Source organism: Mastigoproctus giganteus, chromosome 12, assembly GCF_048544385.1.
Source record: "Mastigoproctus giganteus isolate SK-2022 chromosome 12, ASM4854438v1, whole genome shotgun sequence".
Classification (NCBI taxonomy): Eukaryota; Metazoa; Arthropoda; class Arachnida; order Uropygi; family Thelyphonidae; genus Mastigoproctus; species Mastigoproctus giganteus.
In genome coordinates this window covers 131603186-131627011 of record NC_143586.1, presented here as the reverse complement: position 1 = coordinate 131627011, position 23826 = coordinate 131603186, and the positions used below count along the sequence as shown (strand labels likewise).

At 37.9% G+C, this 23826-nt stretch overlaps 1 protein-coding gene across 1 annotated transcript in view; it reads right to left on the bottom strand.

Moving 5' to 3' along the window:
- The window catches only part of egg (SET domain bifurcated histone lysine methyltransferase eggless), a 536019-nt gene that overhangs the window by 357001 nt on the left and 155192 nt on the right, over positions 1–23826 (bottom strand). Inside the window, exons 6-8 of the mRNA XM_090386075.1 lie at positions 17034–17116; positions 2428–2531; positions 1970–2196 (exon numbers count right to left, since the gene is read on the bottom strand). Of these exons, the coding sequence (XP_090242201.1) occupies positions 1970–2196; positions 2428–2531; positions 17034–17116 (414 nt within the window). The remainder of the gene's footprint in view (positions 1–1969; positions 2197–2427; positions 2532–17033; positions 17117–23826) is intronic.

Below are 23826 nucleotides of genomic sequence, written 5' to 3'. Positions count from 1 at the left end.
TGGAATGGCCTGGCTTTTCCAGTGGGCCGCTCTCACTGTATATTTCATATTATATTATTTCATATATCTGCATTTTGTGAGCACAAAAAATTTCATTGAAGAAAATACTTTGTTGAATGGGGCAAAAACTCCTTGCATAATATACACTGGTGTTCAATGAAAGTGCATCACCTAGGAATTTCACATTTCTAACCATTTTTCGCAATAGAATGTTATATTAATGACTAGTAGCACAAACAGAAATATAAACAAAAGATATTTATTAATAGTTAAGGAAAAGCTAAATAATATTTGACAAGTGCTCTCAAAATATTCCAAAATGAGCATTTTCAACCTTTATACAACAGTTTTGGTAAACACGACTATTATGGCTGGCTGAAATGTTATCAGAAGCCCTCACAATTTGCTTCAATTTATCATTTTAAATGGAAAACAAAATGAAAAGTTCACCAGGTGCAAACTAATACTTAGTTGAACTGCCTCTGGCCCTGATGACAGAAGCACACCATTGAGGCATTAACAAGATCAATTTCTGAAGATAAACTGATAGTTAATGGTTCCAAACACAAATTATGGCTTCCTGAAGTTCACGAAGGGTCTTTGGTTTCTTTCTGGCAACTTCAGATTCTGCACAATGCCAACAGTTTTCTATAGGATTCAGGTCTGGTCTGTTTCCTGGCCAACCAACAGTTGTAATGGACTGTTCTTACAACTATTTTTTTCACCTGTAACAAATGTAAACACATTACTGTTGATCCTCTAATGCAGAAATGAAGCTAAATCAACTACAAAAGTGCCTACTTATACTTTTCGCCCGATGACAAGGAGCAGAGTCATCCTGAAAGATGCAGTTATTTGGCAGGTTGAAAAGGTCTCTAATGGTCGGCAGCAATTTACCTTCCAATATAGCCAGGTATCCATTGGCATTTACAGAACCTTTTATAACCTGCAGGTGACCTACTCCGCAACATGAAATGCACCCCCACATCATTTAGCTGGTAGGGAATTTCACTGTAGACACCATACAGTCTGGATGGTATTCTTCACCACGTCTACGTCGAATCGTTTGTCTCCCATCAGAGCCAGGCAGGTTGAATTTATTTTCATCGGAGAAAATAACTGGACTTCCACTGCTCGGGAGTCCATTTGACATGCTCCTTACACCAAATTAATCGGGCCTTTTTCATTTTTTGTGTGAGGAGGAGCTTCTTCTTAGGACGACAGGCCCCAAGTCCATTTTTGAAGAGGCGTCTTCTGACTGTTACAGCACTTGTTACCACTCCTGTATTTTCTTCCCGTTCTCTTTTCAGCTCAGACGAAAAAGCTTTACGGTTTTTAAGGCATAAGCACTTCAAAACACTGCCCTGTTTTGGCGTAGAGCCTCGTTTGCAGTGCCCGGTTCAGCAGAAAGTTTTTTTCGTATCAGCAGAACCAGTTTTCTTGAGTTTAGAAAGAAATTACTCACTTTCAACTGATTACAAGACACCCTATAAGCAATATGACAGGAAGAATATCCTTTCTCACGTAAAGCTACAATAGCACTCTTTCTTCGTGGCATCAATTGCATGTAACTCGCCATCTGACTTAAGCAAGGAATGACTGCAACCCTTGCAGAGCATGCTTATATAACTGGAAGTAACAGCTGATGCAATATTATGTCATTACCTAAGTGTGTCAATCTTATCTGATTGCAATCTGTAAGAATACTGCCATATACTTACATTATTCAGATGGCAATTACAATTTTAAGGGGTGATGCACTTTCTTTGAACACCAGTGTAAATATAATAACTTTATGCAAGAAAGCACATAAGAGTGAAAGAAGGAAATACTGTAAACTACTACAGGGGAAATAAAGCAAAAAAAAAAAAAAAAACAGTATTTTAAAATGTCTAAGAAGGGATTCAGTACATTCAGGCACACAAATAGGAATGACAATAAACAAATAATTTTAAAAAAAAGCACTTACCAACAATACGTGACCCTACTGGCAATATAACTTCAGGAGGTTTTGAATAGGCAAGATGCTTCGGTGAATACATACGGGAAGACAGCATTCTGTTGCCATCAAACTTCACTTTAAATACTTTTCCTCCTGGAGCATTAGGTCTGATATCTGTTAACCTAGCTCTATACCAGACAGATATAGGGTTTGAGCCTTTCATGGCAAGAACTTTCATTCCCGCTTTCAGTTCCCTAGAAAGTATATTTTAAATACTGTGTTCTAGTGGTTATAATTAAAAATAATACTTAATGCATTTTTTATGTCTAGCTGACATTTCAAATATTAATTTTATGCTGGGTGATGTTTTTACTTTAATAAAAAAAAAAATAGAAATTTTTATGATGGAGAGGGGGCGTTGGCTTAAATTCACACTTAAATAGTCGTTACACAATCATGAATCAAGTTATAAATAAATAACTTACTCCCTTTTAACTCTACCTAAACCTGGTAAATTTGGCCTTTGTAGGGCAACTTGACCAACATGGATTACCTCTCCACCAGTGTCTCCTGCAGAAGATAATTTAACCTAAAAAATTAAAACATTATATACAAAACAAGTCAAATTAAGATTAAGAGTTTTCACAATTTCCAACAAAGCTACATTAGTTAGTATTTCAAAGTATGAAAATAATTATGTCAGGCATGCCCCATTGTATATTACTTATTTCAAAGAAAAATCTTGTTAAAAATCTTGTTTCAATAGAGTTGCCCCTTACACCCTACCGAGTAAATTTATCAACTAAAATGCAAATAATAAGCTCAAACATTGATAAATATCAAAACAGCATAGAGAAAACATGAATTTTGAAAAGATCCTCTGCAGTTTGGAACTGTGGCTAATGCAAACTGGAAATTTACTTGTACCACCAATTTAAAACTATATAAAATGTTACAGAAAAGTTTCTGGTAATCTATACTTAAGGAGAGACAACACAGTTGTGTCAGTAGCATACCTGGGGAGGGGGGGAAGAGCATTTGCTTCCCCTGCAACATTTTTGCCTTAAATGGAAGGGCGTGCAATTTCTTTCCATCTGTTGTGGCTGGTAATTCCCAGCTTCAATGATACCAGCAAGTGTTTTCTGAAATTCTTCAGCAGCAATGCAGTCAGCACTTGCCACTCCACCAGTTACCTTGATTTTATGTAGATTTGCACAAGCTTTGAACTGAACCCTAAAAGGTTTGTATCTATGAAAGCTAGTAACTCAAAAGTTCATAAGTAGAGGACTGCCTGTATTTATAAACACTACTTGTCGAAATGTCACACAAAAACTGATTTCAATATTTGTTAAAAAAAATTCCAATAGATGGCATCAATTTAACTTCAAAAATCTGTACGGGTTTTTTTGAAACAAACTTGAACATGAATGTTGTAAAAAATTAGTTCTCGGCCGTGAGCTGTTGCAATTGCATCTTGTGTGAGACTGTGTCCAAAAAAGTTTTTAAGCTATTGAAATTAATTTTTATGGGTTAAAGTTTTAAACAAGAATTTACAAGATGTGTAATAAAAAAAAAACTATCTGGATGGGATAGAATAAAGCTAAAGGAACAGGAAATAACTGAAAAGGAAGCAGCTAAATGTCAGCGGTTAAACATCTTTCGTCCTACTAAAAACACGGAAGAAGAAATCAATAGGAATGAAGACGAGAAAGATATACAAAGGGTACTAGGAAAGTTTTGCAATACAGCTTTGTTTATTTAATTTTTTCAAAGTAATTTCCTCTACATTCAATACACCTCTCCATCCTCCGAAACCAATCTTTAAACCAGTTCTGCCAAGTTTCACTAGGGAGTAAAGCACACTCGTTGTCCCAAGCCCGTAGAAGGTCCTCATCACTGGACAACCACCTCCCTTTTAGCTTCATTTTCACATGCGGGAACAGTGCAAAGTCGCAGGGAGCAAGGTCTGGCCTGTAGGGAGGGTGCTCGAGAAGTTTCAGTCCTGTCGTGGTCAAATATTCGGTGCAGGCTTTGGCGCGGTGAGCTGGAGCATTTTCGTGATGGACGTACCAGGTGTCCATTCTTGACTGTGGCCGCAGGTTCTTCATAGATCCAATGACTTTAGGCAGGCATTGTTCAGTATACCACTTAGCTGTGACTGTCTTCTGCATGTCCAAAACGACACGTTCCACAATTCCACTCAATTTGAAAAATACAGCTATCATTTTCTTCTTTACAGATCGGGATTTTCTGACAATTACGGGTGTGTCGTCATCATCAAAGACTCAAACTTTGTTTTGAGCCTTGGTCGGCAGATCCTAATAGTACAGCCAAGTCTCGTCACCTGTCACGATGTTGTTCACATACGGAGATTGTCCCTTATCAAACTTTTTTAACATCTCCCGGCACCGAGTCACACGTCGTGTCATCTGCTCTTCAGTCAGTTGGTGCGGCACCCAGAGAGAACAAAGTTTCTTCACGTGCAAATGATCTTGCAGAATCGAACGAATTGCTGGTGCATTGAGGCCCAAAGTATCCTCTATCTGTTGGTAGGTCACTCGCCTGTTTTCGTCAAGCATTTTCCTCACAGCAGTAACGTTTTCCTCCGTAACTGACGTTCGTGGCCTTCCCGGCCTCTTAGAATCCTCCAGAGTGAAATTTCCCCTTTGGAATTCTCTATACCACCTGAATAGCGTTGTACGATGTGGACAATCATCATCTAGTGCAAGAGTCATTTCTTCTAAGCACTGGTCTATGGTTAACCCACGCACAAAATTATACCGCAAAACTGTCCTTATCTCATTTCGTGACCACGATGCCATCGCAAGCACTTTCCACTCTCACTACTAATGAATAACTGAGCCCATCGACTTGGCGCAGTGGCTATGCACGTATGAACATGTCTCAATATGTAGCAACAAGCAGCTTCCTGTGATTCATTGTTGAGTCATATTGCAAAACTTTCCTAGTACCCTTTGTACAAACTGCAGATGAAGCCAATCACATGAATGAAAGTATTTCAACAAATTCTACTGATAAAAATGACAGTATCAGTGTCGACATTCAGAATATACTCTGGTAATAAGTGATGAAAAAAATGAAACTGATGTACCACTATCAATAGTCGACATTGATATTTCTCATCCAGAGAATTAAGCAGAAACTTTAGTCTTTTCCGAACTTATTAATATTGAAGTAGATTATCTGACAGATAATTCATTTGTTTTACGATAAACCAATCACACCGCCTATTGTGCGAGTAATTTTAAATGCAGGTCCTTGCCAGCCAGGTCCGTTGGACAATTTTCAAAATTTTTCCAAAGGATGCAGCCGGTCGCAATTTCATACCACAGTGGTATCAAAAAAAGGCATGAGAAAAGTGGCCATGAAAGTGCCAGGCAGTGGCTAATATATTCATCAAGAGCCAGTGCTTTGTTTTACTTTTATTGCTGGTTGTTTACAAACTCTTCAAATAGGTTGGATCCTTGGGGTACCCAAAAGTTAGTTTTAAAATTTTGCCAAAGGAGTACACAAAACTGGAAAACATGAACAAAGTGATACACACAGAAAAGGATTTCTTTCTAACAAAATTTTGCTTTTTCCATGATAAAACTGTCTTTGCCAATCTCGTGACAGCAGAGAAGAAAGAAATAGAAAAGAACAAACTGATTTTAATAAGTATCATTGATGCAGTTCTGTTTTTGGCAAAACAAGGCTTAGCATTTCATGGTCAAACACGAATACAGAGGCTTAGGTGGCCCAAGTTTAAAAAGAGGGAAATTTCTTAGAGCTCATCACAAATGAGCTCTAAGAAAAATGATAGCCTAAATAATAAATTTATTTAGGCTATCAACTTCCACAACAAGGGATGGAAGTCTGTTCCACCAACGAACTACCCGCTGGCTAAAGATAAATTTTCGCACATCTATCCTACATCTATCTTTCCTCAATTTGAATTTATGCCCTCTCAGGTGATTATTCTGAGCAAGAGGAAGAATCCCATCAGCATTGAGCATGCTCAAACCATTCAAGGCTTTATACACCTCAATCAGATCACCTCACAGGTCGGCGCCTCCGTAGCCAGGTGGGCAGAAACAGCAGTGCGTAGCACGCACTTCTTGATTAGACCAGGGTTCGAGCTCGTGACCACCAAATACGGAGAATACGGAAAGGTCAGGGTATGACCACTGCATATCACGGGAGCAACGTGGCCTTAGTTGCTAATGCTCCTAAAAACCAAATAACAAACAACCTCACAGGTGCCTAGTCTTCAGACACTGTAATTTGCAAAACTTAAGCCTTACTTCGTAAGAGCAACCCTTGGTTCCATTCACTAATCTTGTTATCCTTCTCTGTACTCGTTCCAACAGCTCTACATGCTTCTTAAAATGAGGCCTCCAGACCTGTATACAGTACTCAAGGTGTGGCCTGACCATTGCCTTACACAAGGGGATAACCACCTCCTTATCCCTGCTAGAAAAATTCCTGCATATCATTGACAAGACACCATGGGCTACTCTTGCAACCCATCTGCACTGCTCAGAGAACTCCATATCTGCCTGCACAATTATCCCCCCCAGGTCCTTTTCGTTCTCTACCACTGTGGTACCACAGAGTTGATACGTTAATCTGGAGTTACTGCTTTCCATATGTAGTACTTTACATTTGTCAATGTTAAACTTCATTTGCCACCTCTCAGCCCATCTGCTCAACTTTTCTAGATCCTGTTGCAGCAGCGTACTGTCATTAGTGTCCTTAACAACCCTGCCAACCTTCGTATTGTCTGCAAACTTGGACATTAAGCCTGATATACCATCAACAATATCATTTATAAATACAGAAAACAATAATAGACCCAACACTGAGGGATTCCACTATAACATTAGTCCACGACAAGCAGTGTCTATTGATTACCATTCTATCTTCTCCCACTCAACCATTCCTTTATCCACACCAGCAATTTGCCTCCAATGCCACACTGCTCCAACTTGTGCAGCAGTCTTCCGTGTGCAACAGTATCAAAAGCCTTTCTAAGATCCAAATATATGATATAAAAGTTGTTCCCTGCATCCAGTTCCTTTGTGACCACATCATATTATCCAATCAAATTAGTCAGGCAAGACTTTCCCGTAACAAAACCATGCAGTGTCCAAGCTATAACTGAAGTCCTGTCTAGATGATCCTACAGTGCTTCTTTAACCAGTACCTCCATTAATTTTCCTGGAACATTAAATTAATCTAACAGGTCTATAATTACTTGTCACCATTTGATCCTCCTTTGTGAATTGGGGTCACATTTGCACATCTCCAGTCCATGGGTACCTCCCCCTGAGTCAAAAGAATCTCTCATAATTATGGCCAAGGGTCTGCTTACTTCCTTTGCTGCCTCCTTTAACATAACTGGATAGATCCCATCCACCCCGGGTGCCTTTTTTATCTTCAACAATTTCTCCTCCACTTTCCTCTCAGTTATAGAGAAGCCATCCATTTTTAATTCACATTAATATGACATTAAGTTTAGATTTAAATTTACAGTTATGCAATTATTATGCACATAAGTCTGAACTTGACTGCTAAGAGCTTATTATTTATTATAAAGAATACTTTTGCCAAAACTGCAAAGAAGTTTACTAACATATTAATTAGTGCAATTTATATCACTTTATATCTACAAGTATTAGTAAAGGATAGCGAATGCTTAAAAAGTGGTATTCACCTTGAATTAATCTGTGATGGCTTACTTAGGCAGCTTAGTTAATATTTAGATTGAATTGTTCAGTTGAAGGAAATTAAAAGGGGGGGGGGACGTAGGTAAGTGTTTACTGAGCTAAAATAGGTGCAAGGAAAGAGAAGTGTACACATCCAACTTATATCTTATGTCTCATGAGCGTCTCGCATCGGGCGCCATAACCTGGCTTTTGGTTCATCCCACAGCACCTGTTCTGCTTACCAAAAGTGGCCCACTGGGCACTCACATCCTTTCGTCCAGGCTTCGAGTCAAGCAAGCCGATCCTTCAATGACAACCAATCCTTGGTTGTCATTGAAGTAAAAGAAGCAAACGAATAATTGAAAACTAAGTAGGTGAATACTGTGAAGCCAATAGTCGTAACGGGGACTTTCGTTGGTTAAAACGTCTTCAGTTAGCAATGTGTGGAGAGTGAACGCGCGTGGTATTTAAGAAATAAATTATACTCTTGTGATGCCTTTTTTGAAATGTGGGAACTTTAATCGCGAGAGGTTCCAAATTGGGGAAAGATTGAAGGGAAGTTCAGAATTTAGAATTTTGAGTGGTGCCAGTACCATTCAATGGCTTCGTATTGAAGTATTCTGTAGCTGGATTTTAGTTTAATGATAGAAATGGCAGAGTCAATGAGGGGGATGTGGTTGTGGATCTGGGCATGAATTGTAAGTTCTGTGACAGATTGGTTAGACATGAGGCTATGGAAATGATAGTATGCACAGGTGTTGGATGTTTTTAATGAGCCAAATTTGGTAGTGGTACTTCCGATGTAACATGTATTACAGTTTGGTTGGTTGACAATTAATGAGGTATATTATATTATTGAGGTCATTGGTAGGATATTGTGTATGTGTCTTTATAGGAGCTGAAGAAGGATCCTAATTTGTTGTAGGTGGAAAAAACAAGGGAGATATCAGTGTCGTTAAATATATGGCGGAACTGTCCTACGAGTTCGTTGTGATAAGGGAGGACTATGCGGATGTTTGTTTTATTGTTGTCTTTGGTTGGATTGTTAATTGTTTGTTTGTTATTTGGTTTTTAGGAGCATTAGCAACTAAGGCCATATTGCTCCGAAATATGCGGTGGTCATTCCCTGACCTTTCCGCATCCTCCGTATTTGGTGGTGATGGGCTCGAACCCCGGTCTAATCAGGAAGCGCGTGCTAAGCACTGTTGCTCCTTCCCACCTGGCTACGGACGTGCCACTGGATTGTTAAGTTTAATTTTATTTTTAGCGATGGAGATTGTGTTTAAAATAAGTTGGTGGGGGTAACCTCTGGATATAAATTTGTCAGTGAGATATTGGATTTCGTTGTAAAGGTCGGTTGGTGAGGAGCTGTAGTTTAGTGCATTGTCGATTTGGTTATATAAACTGCTTTTTTAGTGTTTAGGGGGTGATGAGAGGCAAAACGTAGGTATTAACCAGTGTTGTATTTTTCCTGAAAATTTCCATATTTAATTTTGTGCCTGTTATATAGATAGTGAGATTGAGGAAATTTATCTGATTGTTTTGTCCAATTTCAAAGGTGAATTTAAGTCTGTCGTGTATAGAGTTGTGTTTTACAAAGAGGTTATCAATGATGGATCTGTTGCGTATTACAAGAATGTCGCTGGCATAGCGCATGTATAGTTTTAATTCAGGGGGGAAAGGGTGTAGAATTTTGCTCTCAATGGCGGCTAGGTAAATTTCGGACAATGGGGCCGAAATGCCTAGGCCCATCAGTAGGCCAAATATTTGATGAAAAATTTTTTTGTTAAATCTAAAATATCTTGCCTCTAATAGAAGGGTGGTGAGCTGAAGAATATGGTCTGTAGAAAGGGAGGTACGTTTTGTTAAGGTATCGTCTGTTTCTAAAAACTTGCATAAGGCTTGTAAAGTAAATGGGATGTGGAAATTAGTGTAGAGGGAAGTGACGTCATAGGAAGCTAAGATGTCTGTATCGGATATTATAATATTGATTTTTTGAAAAGCTTGATTGGTGTTATTGATCTTGAATGTGGAAAATTTAGTAAGAGAGGTTATAATTTTGACCAGAAAGGAGGATAAATTAGCGAAAGCTGATTTGCTGTATGAAACAATTGGTCTTAAAGGATGGTTGCTTTTGTGTAACTTAATGATCCCAAACATGTGGGAGGATGTTATTACGGATTCCGATTTGCTGTAGTGTGAAAAGGTTGATTTCGTATTTTGTCTGAGTTTCCTGAGAATTATGTCAAGTTTGTTTTTGAGTTTTTGTGATTGGCATTAGCATTAGTAGAGGCATTGATGCAAGAAAGCAAGATTATTCAGCATCGCCAAAAAAAAAAAAAAAAAAACACCACTCCATTTCACCCCTCCGTACGTTCAAAATACCTGTCCAGCTGAGCCTTAAATATATTTAGGCTATCAACTTCCACAACAAGGGTTGGAAGTCTGTTCGACCAACCAACTACCCTATTTTGCAAATTACAGTGTCTAGAGACTAGGCACATGCAAGATGTTCTGATTGAGGTGATTATTCTGAGCAAGAGGAAAAATCCCATGGGCATTGAGCATGCTCAAACCATTCAAGGCTTTATACACCTCAATCAGATCACCTCGCAGGTGCCTAGTCTCTAGACACTGTAATTTGCAAAATATAAGCCTTTCTTCATAAGAGCAACCCTTTGTTCCATTCACTAATCTTGTTGTCCTTCTCTGTATGCGTTCCAGCAGCTCTACATCCTTCTTGAAATGAGGCCTCCTGATCTGTATACAGTACTCAAGGTGGGGCCTGACCATTGCCTTATACAAGGGAATAATCACCTTATCCCTGCTAGAAAAATTCCTGTATATCATTGACAAAACACCATGAGCTACTCTTGCAGCTCGTCTGCAAGAGTAATTCATGGTGTCTTGTCATGGTGTAGCTCATTTTTGTAAAAAGCCGATATGTAACTTATTGGAAAAATATTTAATGAATATGTTGGTTAGTTGAGTTTTTTTATTATTATTATTAGACACGTATAGAGGCATCAGAGAGAGAGAGAGAGAGAGAGAGAGAATAAGAAATATGAAAAAATTAAATAAAATTAAAAATTGGAGGAGCAGTGCAGATAAGGTGTCAGTTAATACCGTCAAAAATATCTTGTTAAATTGACAATGACAATAAAAATATCTTGTTACATATCGCCTTTTTCCAAAAATGTCTCCACCACAATATCATCCCCAAATTCGCCCGCCTTTTTCCTAAAAATAATTGTAAAAAATACACCGTACATCTATCATGATCATCTGTGAAGAACTCAGGAAGAGATTTAACAAAAAATATAGCCTTTTAAATAGCATACACCAACTTAGATTTCACCTTAAAAAAAGAAATGACCCCTCATGCCTGGATCGAGTTCACCAATCAAAACAATAAATGCATTAACGCTAACCAACCAACCAACCAAAATATAATACAAAAACATAACAAAAAATGGAATTCCCTCACATCTTGTTCCCCTGAATTAAAACTATACATGCGCTACGCCGACGACATTCCTGTAATACGTAACAGATCCATCATTGATAATCCTCTTTGTAAAACACAACTCTATACACGACAGACTTAAATTCACCCTTGAAATTGGACAAAACAATCATATAAATTTCCTCAATCTCACTATCTATATAATAACAGGCACAAAATTAAATACGAAAATTTTCAGGAAAAATACAAACACCGGTAGATACCTACATTTTGCCTCTCATCACCCCATAAACACTAAAAAAGCAGTTTTATATAACAAAATCCACAATGCACTAAACTACAGCTCCTCACCAACCGACCTTTACAACGAAATGCAATATCTCACCGACAAATTTATATCCAGAGGTTACCTCAACAAACTTATTTTAAACACAATCTCCATCGCTAAAAATAAAATTAAACTTAACAATCCAACCAAAGACAACAATAAAACAGACATCCGCATAGTCCTCCCTCATCACAATGAACTCTGAGGACAGTTCCGCCATCTATTTAACGACATTGATATCTCCCTTATTTTTTCCACCTACAACAAATTAGGATCCTTCTTCAGCCCCTATAAAGACACACACAAATATCCTACCAACGACCTCAATAATAGAATATACCTCATTAATTGTCAACCAAACTGTAATACATGTTACATCGGAAGTATCACTACCAAATTTGGCTCATCAAAAACATCCAACACCAGTGCATACTATCACTTCCATAGCTTCATATCTAACCAATCTGTCACAGAACTTACAATTCATGCCCAGACCCCCCCCCCCCTCGTTGACTCTGCCATTTCTATCATTAAACTAAAATCCAGCTACAGAATACTTCAATATGAAGCCCTAGCTATTGAATGGTACCGGCACCACTCAAATCTCAAAATTCTAAATTCAAAACTCCCCTTCAATCTTTCCCCAATATGGAACCTCTCGTGATTAAAGTTCCCACGTGTCAAAAAAGGCATCACGAGAGTATAATTTATTTCTTAAATACCACACGCGTTCACTCTCCACACATTGCCAACTGAAGACGTTTTAACCAACGAAAGTCCCCGTAACGACTATTGGCTTCACTGTATTCACCTATTTAGTTTTCAATTATTCGTTTGCTTCTTTTACTTCAATGATAACCAAGGATTGGATGTGCACACTTCTCTTTCCTTGCACCTATTTTAACTCAGTCAACACTTACCTACATCCCCTCCTTTTAATTTCCTTCAACTTAACAATTCAACCTAAATATTAACTACACTGCCTAAGTAAGCCATCGCAGATTAATTCAAAGTGAGTACTGCTTTTTAAGCATTCGCTATCCTTTACTAGTCTATTGTACTTGAAGATCTCTAAAACTTCGCACCTACAAATATAAAAATGATGGAAATTGCACTAACTTATATGTAAGTACAAAGGGTACTGGGAAAGTTTTGCAATACAGCTTTGTTTATTTAATTTTTTCAAAGTAATTTCCTCTACATTCAATACACCTCTCCATCCTCCGAAACCAATCTTTAAACCAGTTCTGCCAAGTTTCACTAGGGAGTAAAGCACACTCGTTGTCCCAAGCCCATAGAAGGTCCTCATCACTGGAAAACCGCCTCCCTTTTAGTTTAGCTTCATTTTCACATGCGGGAACAGTGCAAAGTCGCAGGGAGCAAGGTCTGGCCTGTAGGGAGGGTGCTCGAGAAGTTTCAGTCCTGTCGTGGTCAAATATTCGGTGCAGGCTTTGGCGCGGTGAGCTGGAGCATTTTCATGATGGAGGTACCAGGTGTCCATTCTTGACTTTGGCCGCAGGTTCTTCATAGATCCAATGACTTTAGGCAGGCATTGTTCAGTATACCACTCAGCTGTGACTGTCTTCTGCGTGTCCAAAACGACACGTTCCACAATTCCACTCGATTTGAAAAATACAGCTATCATTTTCTTCTTTACAGATCGGGATTTTCTGACAATTACGGGTGTGTCGTCATCATCAAAGACCCAAACTTTGTTTTGAGCCTTGGTCGGCAGATCCTAATAGTACAGCCAAGTCTCGTCACCTGTCACGATGTTGTTCACATACCGAGATTGTCCCTTATCAAACTTTTTTAACATCTCCCGGCACCAAGTCACACGTCGTGTCATCTGCTCTTCAGTCAGTTGATGCGGCACCCAGAGAGAACAAAGTTTCTTCACGTGCAAATGATCTTGCAGAATCGAACGAATTGCTGGTGCATTTAGGCCCAAAGTATCCTCTATCTGTTGGTAGGTCACTCGCCTGTTTTCGTCAAGCATTTTCCTCACAGCAGTAACGTTTTCCTCCGTAACTGACGTTCGTGGCCTTCCCAGCCTCTCAGAATCCTCCAGAGTGAAATTTCCCCTTTGGAATTCTCTATACCACCTGAATATCGTTGTACGATGTGGACAATCATCATCTAGTGCAAGAGTCATTTCTTCTAAGCACTGGTCTATGGTTAAACCACGCACGAAATTATACCGCAAAACTGTCCTTATCTCATTTCGTGACCACGATGCCATCACAAGCACTTTACACTCTCACTACTAATGAATAACTGAGCCCATCGACTTGGCGCGGCGGCTACAATGCACGTATGAACATGTCTCAACATGCAGCAACAAGCAGCTTCCTGTGATTCATTGTTGCGTCATATTGCAAAACTTTCCTAGTACCCTAGTACCCTTTGTATAATGGTTAATATAAATCTTAAACAAGACTTTTTAGAAAATTTAAAAATATATGAAGCCGGTTTTGAAATAACAAAAATAAGTATTAGCTATTTAAAAATATCAATGAAAACTAGAATTTGCTTGTCCTCTCTTATGTTCTTGTCATCAGATGGTTTTCAACTGCTTAATTAATGCTACAGTCTTAATGCTTGTAGCAGAATAACTCTGCCTCAACTAAACATTGCTTTGGTACTGCACAAATTTTAAAAAAATGACATTATCAAAAAATAATAATAATAATCAGCCTGAGAGCCAATTTAATTTTGGGATATATAAATTGCATAACCAACCCTTTGACAGATAGTAGAAAAAACCAGCAAAAAACTCAAGAAGAACATCAAATCTTACTTAACAAAAAAAAAAAAAAAAAATGTTTCACAACTTACTGGTTGTGAAACAAACTTTTCAAACCCTCATAAAATAGCAGGTGCAGGTGGTCTCTATTTATATTTCTGACATGTTGGACAGACAACTTGTGTAATCGAGATCCACTAATATTCATAAAATTGGACAAATGCTAACTTATTGTGATTTTCTCTTGTAGAGGATTTGTGTCCTCATTTTAAAATTAATTTTTTAAATCAAAAGCTTTGATTTTGGATCAAATAAAAACAAAATATTAAATAAAATATATAGAATATTAAGAAATATTATAGCTATTTTAGAATTTTAAAATCAGGAATTCTCTTATCTGAGATTTTAAGTTTTTCAAGAGTAATTGCATCCAGGTAAGGTATAATTAGAATAGACTGAAATAGCATTGAAAGACCTGCCAAAAGACAGATGAACCTTGTAACAGGACAAAGAAATGAAAGCAAGCTTTGACCCTAAATCCATGCATGGCAAATAAATAATTGGAGGTATAAAGGGAGATAAACCAATATTCATAAAATCGGACAGATGCTAACTTATTGTGATTTTCTCTTGTAAAGGATCTGTGTCCTCATTTTGAATTTAATTTTTAAATCAAAAGATTTGATTTTGGATCAAATAAAAATAATATATTAAATAAAATATATAAGATATTCTTCTTCTTCTTTGGTCCTTAGTTGGCAGCTGGGGGAGGCGGTTGGCCACGCAACCAGTATGCTGCTGTAGGTGCCGCAGGGTTTCGGACTTGCTCTGTGATGTTCTTCCATACCTTACGATCCGTGGCTTCAGTCATGGCCTGGTTGAGGTCGAGACGTCGGCTCTTCAAGTTATCTTCCACTTGCTTGGCCCACGTTTTCCTAGGCGCGGTCCGTTGGATGCTCCATTGGGTGGGTCGTTGTCTCCAAAGGAGTGTGGATGGTATTCTGTTCATGCCCATTCTACATACGTGGCCAAACCATCTGAGCCTTCGCTTCTGGATTTGGTCGGCAATGGTTGGTTGCTGTTGGCATCTGGCGCGGATGGTATCATTAGTGATGCGGTCGCGAAGAGAGATGCCCAAGATCTGCCGCAGGCATCGCATTTGGAATACCTCAAGTTTGTTCAAATCTAACTTGAGACAAATCCATGTTTCCGATCCGTAAAGAAGAATGGGCAGGATCAAAGTCCGGAAGAGTCGGATTTTAATCTTTGTGGAAATGTTGGTCCTCTTCCACAGACACCATTTGAGCGAGGAGGCGAACGCAGTGGCCGCCTGTCCAATTCTGCTGTGGATTTCCATGGTGGATGCAAGGTATTTTCTTAATATAAGATATTAAGAAATATTATAGAAATATTATTTTCTTATCTGATATATCTTATTATTTCTAAATCCTGATAGATCTTACTTTCTTCAACATTTAATTAAATATTTAACTAGTCATTTCTCTGCTTATATCACTGAGGAAATTAAATGGAACAAGTAAGCAGTTAATGAAATAGCTAATAATTTGTAATATAATTATCCTCATGCAATGGGGATAATTATTATACAAATATAATTTATGCAAATCACATAATCTGAGTTAAATATAGTGAATTTGAGAAGAAATAAATCTACATTATTATAATTGGAGAATGCCAAAATGGCTTCAGGGAATGAAGCAGAGGATTGTGATTAACAGTTATTCTTCAGATTGAGCTAATGTAAAAAGTGGGGATCCTCAAGGATCAGTGCTCGACCACCCTCATTTCTAATTTTCTTAAATGACTTCAATGGAAGAACAGAGGGCATTATGCCAAAATATGCAGATGATATCAAGAGTGAGAGAGAAATTAATGTTCAGTGCTGTGCACAGCTGCTTCAGCATGACTCAGCTAGCCCTCAGAGATGGTCAGAAAAGTGGCAAATATCTTTTAATTCAATAAAATGAAAGGTTTTACATTTGGAGAATAGGAACCCCAAAATAACTTATGCACTTGGCGGGATTGAACTAAAAACAGTAGTGGAAGAAGGAGATTTGGGAGTTACGATGTTGTTGTAGTTGGTTTGTTTTATGGTGCATTGGCATCTAAGACCATAGGGAGTTATGATATGGTCAAGTTCTCTGAGCAGTGTAGGTGCCAGAGAACTTGTGCTCGGAAAAATGATTTATCAAATGTTTGGTTGTAGAGATAGGGAGGTAATAATATCCCTGTATAAGGCAATTGTGAGACCACACAAAGGAATACCGTGTCCAGGTATGGAGACCGTAACTAAAAAATACACAGAGCTTCTTGAAAGGGACCAAAGATGGGCAATGCACCTGATGAGATCAGAAAAGGGTGTTAATATGAAGAAAGACTTTGAATATGAGCTGTACAGCTTAGAAGACACCTTATAGGAGATTTTATTGAGGTGTATAAGGCTCTGAGAGGTGAAAGTAAAGTAAACAAGAGTGAAATTTCCACTGTTATAAATTTTTCCGAACTAGGACCAAAAATACAAATTACAGTGGCAGGATTCAGAATGGATTGCAACAAATTTTCTTTTTGCCAGTGAGTTGTTAATTATTGGAATATGCTGCCTCCAGGATAGTTGAAGCTAAAATTCAAAGCTCAGCTGGGTAGATACCTATGTAAGGAGGAAGTCAAATAGGTGGGTTTCTTTTTTTTTTTCTTTTGGGAGCAAAAGCCCAGGGCTTCCTTGTACCACGACTTATACTAATACAGGCAAGTAGTGATAGTTTTAAAGATTTGTTTGCTTTCTCTTCAAAGAACATATGATCTGTAATTGAAATACTTACAACATTATTTGAAATTTTATTTTCCTTTAATGGCTGATGCTTCTTTAATGGTGGTATTTGATAAGTATGATCAGGTCTTGGGGTAACTATATAAAAATAAGCAAATGTAAAGTGAACAAATAAAAAAAAGAAAACACTGAAATTATATTAATCTTCAAATAAAAGAAATATATCTACTTATAAGATACAGCATGAGACAGTTAAAAAACAATTACCTTATTTAAAAACACACACGTGCACACACACTCCTGTAACAGCACTTTTTGAAGGGACAGGCACCAAAGAACATTATAATTGGGAAAGAATTACAAGCAACCCCCCCCCCTCTTTTGGAGACTATTTTTCATTGTTCATCAATACTTTGTGGAGAAAACCTCCACGCTTAGTGTACACACACTCTCACTCTCTCTCTCTCTCTCTCTCTCTCTCCCCCCCCAATGTACTGCAAAAACCTAGGGAGGTGCATTATGGCCACAGAAGCCTATGCGCGAACAATTACCAAAAAAAAAATACTATTATAAACAATGCAAATTAAACTATACATACCTGGAGTATTACTGTATAAACATAATAAATATAATATTAGGGTAATAATAATAATAACAGAGTCATTAATGAAATTTATTAATGCCATGTTAAATACATGGCAAAGACACTAATTATTGTAGCAGCAAGGAAAACAAACAAATAATGTTGGATACTAAAACTAAGGAGAACATGCAACTGGAATGATGATTAGCTATAGTTCTGAGTCAAATATGAAATACACATCATCTATGAAGTATACAAACTGAACCATTAATACAGTCAAATCTCTATATAAGGAAATCAACCACTAGCTTGAAAAAATTTGTTAAACAGAAATTTCGTTACAAAGAAATATGGCCTTTTCAACAATGAAAAAATACTGTAAATTCAGAAATATAGTAAAAGATGGGAAACAAGTGGGAATGAATAAATTTTCTAACGTTTTAAAACAATTAATTTATTAATACATACATATTAAGAAATGACTACTTACAAGATGCACACAATACATTAATACACTTAAGTGTATAAATTATTACATATTTGGTTATTTTTTGTTGTACACTGGATTTTACTGTACATCATTCATAAAAATCTGCATTTGTTTACACACTCAAATATATTTTCTGTCACATTTTCTTCACATTGAAGGCCTCGATGCAACGTTTCAAATCATGCCAACATTTCATGTTTATAAGGTTTAATATTGCCTTCATTTTCATCCAAGTCATCGTCGATACTGTCACTAGTTCTTTAAATATGTTCCAAAATGTTGGAATCAATCGGATTCAGCTACTATGACATCATTATCAACTCATAAAAATTCGTCAAGAACAATTTCTCAACTGATCAAACTTCGCTTGGAACTCTTCCCAAGATTGCTCAATGCCTTGTAGTATCCCTCTCATCGCTGTTAATTGGCATTTTAGCAAAACAATTCTTAATCTTTGTTTCCGTCAAACCTTGACTCCACACTTTCGCTAACTCTGATATGCACATTGCAAATCTATAACAGAATCTACATGTTGGTTAGATTCTACTCTCAGTAGAATTTTTTTCAGTACAGTAATACCCCGAAGTTACGCGATAGGTGGGTCCGACGAAAATCACTTAAGTCGAATTCGCGTAAGTCGGGGTACAACTTTGCATATAAATTTTGTTTAATTGGGACCAAGGACTAACAAAAACTAGTTTAAAAGAAAAATATTTAATAAAATTGCAGTTCTTTATACATATTAATACAAAATATGTATTAAAAAAAATAAATTACTTGCGTAAAAGAGTTATTTCGATGTCGATGGCTTCATAAAATCTAACAAATTCGTCTGACAACACAGCGCCTTTTTTTTTTTTTCGTGCAGAATTTCTTCATAGCAAGCTAATAATTTTTTTTATTCCTTGCTTTGTAGCTATAATGCGTTCTTCATTGGAGTCTGTTTTCTAAAATTTTTAAGCCCTTTTCAACTGAGCTGAGACCTTCTGTCAAGCTTGTAATTGTCATGTGCTTTTCTGGTAGAACTGGGTCTGAAGGGTCGGATACTTCAGTGAGTTTTGCTCACGCATCTCTATAAGCTCGTTCATTGTCGGCTCCTGACTATGTGAATCCAACAGCTTGTTGACATCATCACCATTGACTTCCAAATCTAATTGCCTGGCAAGATTAACAACTTCTTCTATCACATGAGCGGCATGATTAGTTTCTGGCATTGTTTTCATCTAATTTTTGAAAAAAAATGGACAAAGTTTCTTCCAGACACAATTCAATGTTTTTTTTGTGAATTTCATCCCAAGATTCTTATGCATCTAAAACATTGAATTGTTTCCAAAAGTCTTTAACAGATGTCTCGCTATTTTGTCTCATAGCTTCATTAATACGTGCAACAAACGCCTCATGTAGTAAGCCTTGAATGTTTTGATGACTCCTGGTCCATCGGTTGAAGCAAGCTGGTTGTGTTTGGAGGCAAAAACACAACTTTCACACGTGGGTCGAAATTAATTAGGGTGGCAGGAGGGTGACCGGGTGCATTGTCAATAATGAAGCATCACTTTAAATGGAATCTGTTTAGACTTGCAATAACGTTCGACTTCGGGTATGAAGTGGTGACCAAACCAGTCCTCAAAAACGGAAGCTGTCACCCAAGCTTTATGATTTGACTTCCAAATCACTGGTAAGCTAATTTTAGATATATTTTTTAAAACTCTTGGGTTTTCGGAGCAATAAATTAAGAGAGGTTTTAACTTGCAGTCACCAGCTGCATTCCCGCCAACCATCACTGTCAATCGGTCTTTGGAAACCTTAAAAGCCTAGAAAGTGTTTTTCTTCACACACGATAAAAGTTCTTTTAGGCATCTTCTTCCAGAACAGGCCAGTCTCATCCACATTAAATACGGTTTCACTGCTATAGTCACCTTCTATCATAGCCTTGAGTGTCTCGGGAAAAGAAGACGCAGCTTCTTTATCGGCACTTGCCGCCTCTCCACTCTCCGCAATGCTGTGCCAGTTACAGAGAGTTTTAAATCAGTTGAACCAACCGTTACTAGCTACAAAGTTTATCTTTGCCCACCTCCCCAGCTTCTTCTTTCAACCTCTCAAAAATCAGCTTAGCTTGATAGCACAGTGTTCTGATCGACTGGACAATTCTTCACTTTTACATGATTATCACACCATAATTTCAGCATTTTTTCCATCTCAGCAATAATATCATGACATTTACGAATTATGATTGAGTTCAAGGACTGAGTATTTTTCACCGCTTCGTGAATTCTTTATCTTTCATTATTGTTCTTACTGTGGATTCCGGTAACTCAAACTTCTTCGCCAATTCACAAATTTTCATTCTGCTATCAAAATCCTTGATAATGTTAAGTTTACATTCCAAAGATATTGTTTTCTTTTCCTTACTAGGTGCAAGAGAATCAGATTTACTTTATTTGAACGACAATTTTTTTAAGGGTTTAGAAAACGTATAAGAAAACAATCTTAACTTTCGTGGATCGTAGAATCGTAATTGTGCACATAGAGTTCGCAGGAAACACGTCCAATGCGTATCACAGCAAGAGAAACACAGAGGGTCATTTTTCATATGCTACCGATATACGGCTCAACCGATGCATTAGCATTAGTAGAGGCATTTGATGCAAGAAAGCAAGCTTATGCAGCATCAACCAAAAAAAAAAAAAAAAAAAAAAAACCACTTCCACTTCACCCCTCTGTTCGTTCAAAATGGCGCCTCCGTAGCCAGGTGGGAAGGAGCAGCAGTGCTAGCACACGCTTCTTGATTAGACCGGGGTTCGAGCCCGTCATCCACCAAATACGGAGGATGCGGAAAGGTCAGGGAATGACAACCGCATATTCCCCGAGCAATATGGCCTTAGTTGCTAATGCTCCAAATAACAACAATAACAACCGTTCAAAATACCTGTCCAGCTGAGCCTTAAACTTATTTAGGCTATCAACTTCCACGACAAGGGATAGAAGTCTGTTCCACCAACCAACCACCCGCTGGCTAAAGGCAAATTTCCGCACGTCTATCCTATATCTGTCTTTCCTCAATTTGAATTTATGCCCTCTCAGGTGATTATTCTAAGTGAGAGGAAGAATCCCATCAGCATTGAGCATGCTCAAACCATTCAAGGCTTTACACACCTCTATCAGATCACCTCGCTGGTGCCTAGTCTCCAGACACTGTAATTTGCAAAACTTAAGCCTTTCTTCGTAAGAGCACCCCTTTGTTCCATTCACTAATCTTGTTGCCCTTCTCTGTACTCGTTCCAGCAGCTCTACATCCTTCTTGAAATGAGGCCTCCAGACCTGTATACAGTACTCTAGGTGTGGCCTGACCATTGCCTTATACAAGGGAATAATCACTTCTTTATCCCTGCTAGAAAAATTCCTATATATCATTGACAATACACCATGGGCTACTCTTGCAGCTCGTCTGCACTGCTCAGAATACTTCATATCTGCCTGCACAACCACCCCCAGGTCCCTTTCATTCTCTACCACTGTCAGTGTAGTACCACAGAGTTGATACGTTGCTCTGGGGTTGCTGTTTCCCATATGTAGTACTTTACATTTGTCAATGTTAAACTTCATTTGCCACCTTTCAGCCCATCTGCTCAACCTTTCAGATCCTGTTGCAGCACCATAGTGTCAGTAGTGTCCTTGACAACCCTGCCTACCTTTGTATCGTCTGCAAACTTCGACATTAAGCTTGATATACCATCATCAATATCATTTATGAATACAGAAAACAATAATGGACCCAATACTGAGCCCTGAGGGACTCCACTAATAACATTAGTCCACGACGAGCAGTGTCCATTGATTACCACTCTCTGTCTTCTCCCCCTCAGACACCCCTTTATCCACAGCAGCAATTTGCCTCCAATGTCACACTGCTCCAATTTGTGCAGCAGTATCAAAAGCTTTTCTAAGATCCAAGTATATAATATCAAAGTTATTCCTTGCCTCCAGTTCCTTTGTGACTGCATCATAGTATCCAATCAAACTGGTCAGGCAAAACTTCCCCTTAACAAAACCATGCTGTGTCCGAGCTATAACTGAAGTCTTGTCTAAATGATCCTGCAGTGCTTCTTTAACTAGTGCCTCCATTAATTTTCCTGGAACATAAGTTTAACTCACAGGTCTATAATTACTTGTGTCAGCCTTTGATCCTCCTTTGTGAATTGGGGTCACATTTTCACATCTCCAGTCTGTGGGTACCTCCCCTGAGTCCAAGGAAGCTCTCATAATTATGGCTAAGGGTTTGCTTACTTCTCCTGCTGCCTCCTTTAATATAACTGGATAGATCCCATCCACCCCGGGTGCCTTTCTTGTGTTTATCTTCAACAATTTCTCCTCCACTTTACTCTCAGTTATTACAAGATTCTCTAGCTTACTGCTAGAGTTGAATACACCACTGGCTTTCCCCTCGCTAAATAATGGATGTGATCCATTTCTCTCGTGAAAACTGTAATTTCCCATAAAAGTTGAGCACGAATTCGAAAATTTGTATTCTAACTGTCATATTTATATGACAGTTGGAATACAAATTCTTGTATACAGTATGTGTGCAGCTCATGCAGCAGCAAAGTTGAATTTTGTTCATCTTTTGCTCTCACTCTCCGCCGTCGCACCGTATATCAATAGCATATGAAAAACGACCTTGAAGATAGTGGGCAGCAGTGTTGCCAAACGAAAAAAATCAAGAACCACGTAACTCCGACTTCGCGTAAGTCAGGATACTACTGTATGCACCTTCGGTAGTGCATTTTCAAATTCTTGATAATGCCTTGGTTTCCATTGGCTGTGGTTTAAACGAGGTATTCGGTGGGAAGAAAACAAGATTCACACTAGTAAGTTTCAAAATTACCAAGTGAAGATGGGCAGTTGTCAACAATCAAAGCAATGTTTCTATTTTCTTTTGTCATATTTCTACCAAAATTTAAAATCCACTGCTCAAAAATTTCGCTTGTCATTCAAGTTTTTTGTTGTAGTTGTAGTCCAACTCTAATGACTTTACTCCTTTGAAACATCATGGTTGTTTACTTTTGCCTTTTATCAAAAGCTTCAGTTTTTTATTACCAGCTATATTTGCACCAACCAACCAAAGCTGTAATTCTCTCCTTACTATTTTTACCACCTACACATTTATCACCTTTAAAAGTCAGTGGCTTGATCGGTATACATTTTAAAAATAGACCTGTTTCTTAAACGTTGAATGTCTTAGGGCTCATAGTCCTCCATAATTTTTTCGAAACTGTTTCTTTCCAATGGGTACTGTCTTATTCGATTACAACCACACTTTCAAGAGAAATAATTTTCTCGAATAAGTCATAGCGCTTTTTAAATTTCTCGAGCCAACCAGAACTGGCTTGGAATGTTTCATGAGTCAGAAAAGATGCATATTCCATAGCCTTTTATTTTATTAATGGCCCTGATTTTAGCACATTTTGGTCTCGAATGAACTTCACCCACTTAAAAATGGCTTCATCTACATCTTCCCAAAAGGCATAATTTCACACACTTCCGACTGGGTCACGTTTCCTCAAACAGTTTGACAATCTAAACACTGTTTTTCAGAATAGTTGGCACTACTGGCAGGAATACCAAATTTTAAAGTGATTTTTTTTTTTTTTAATGACCTGATCTACACAGTTAAGTGCTACCACTTTTTTTCACTACACTCAAGGATTTCCTCTTAGACATTGTAAGGTTACTTCCACAGCAGCTAAAACAAAACTGATTTAGGGACCACTTATACCT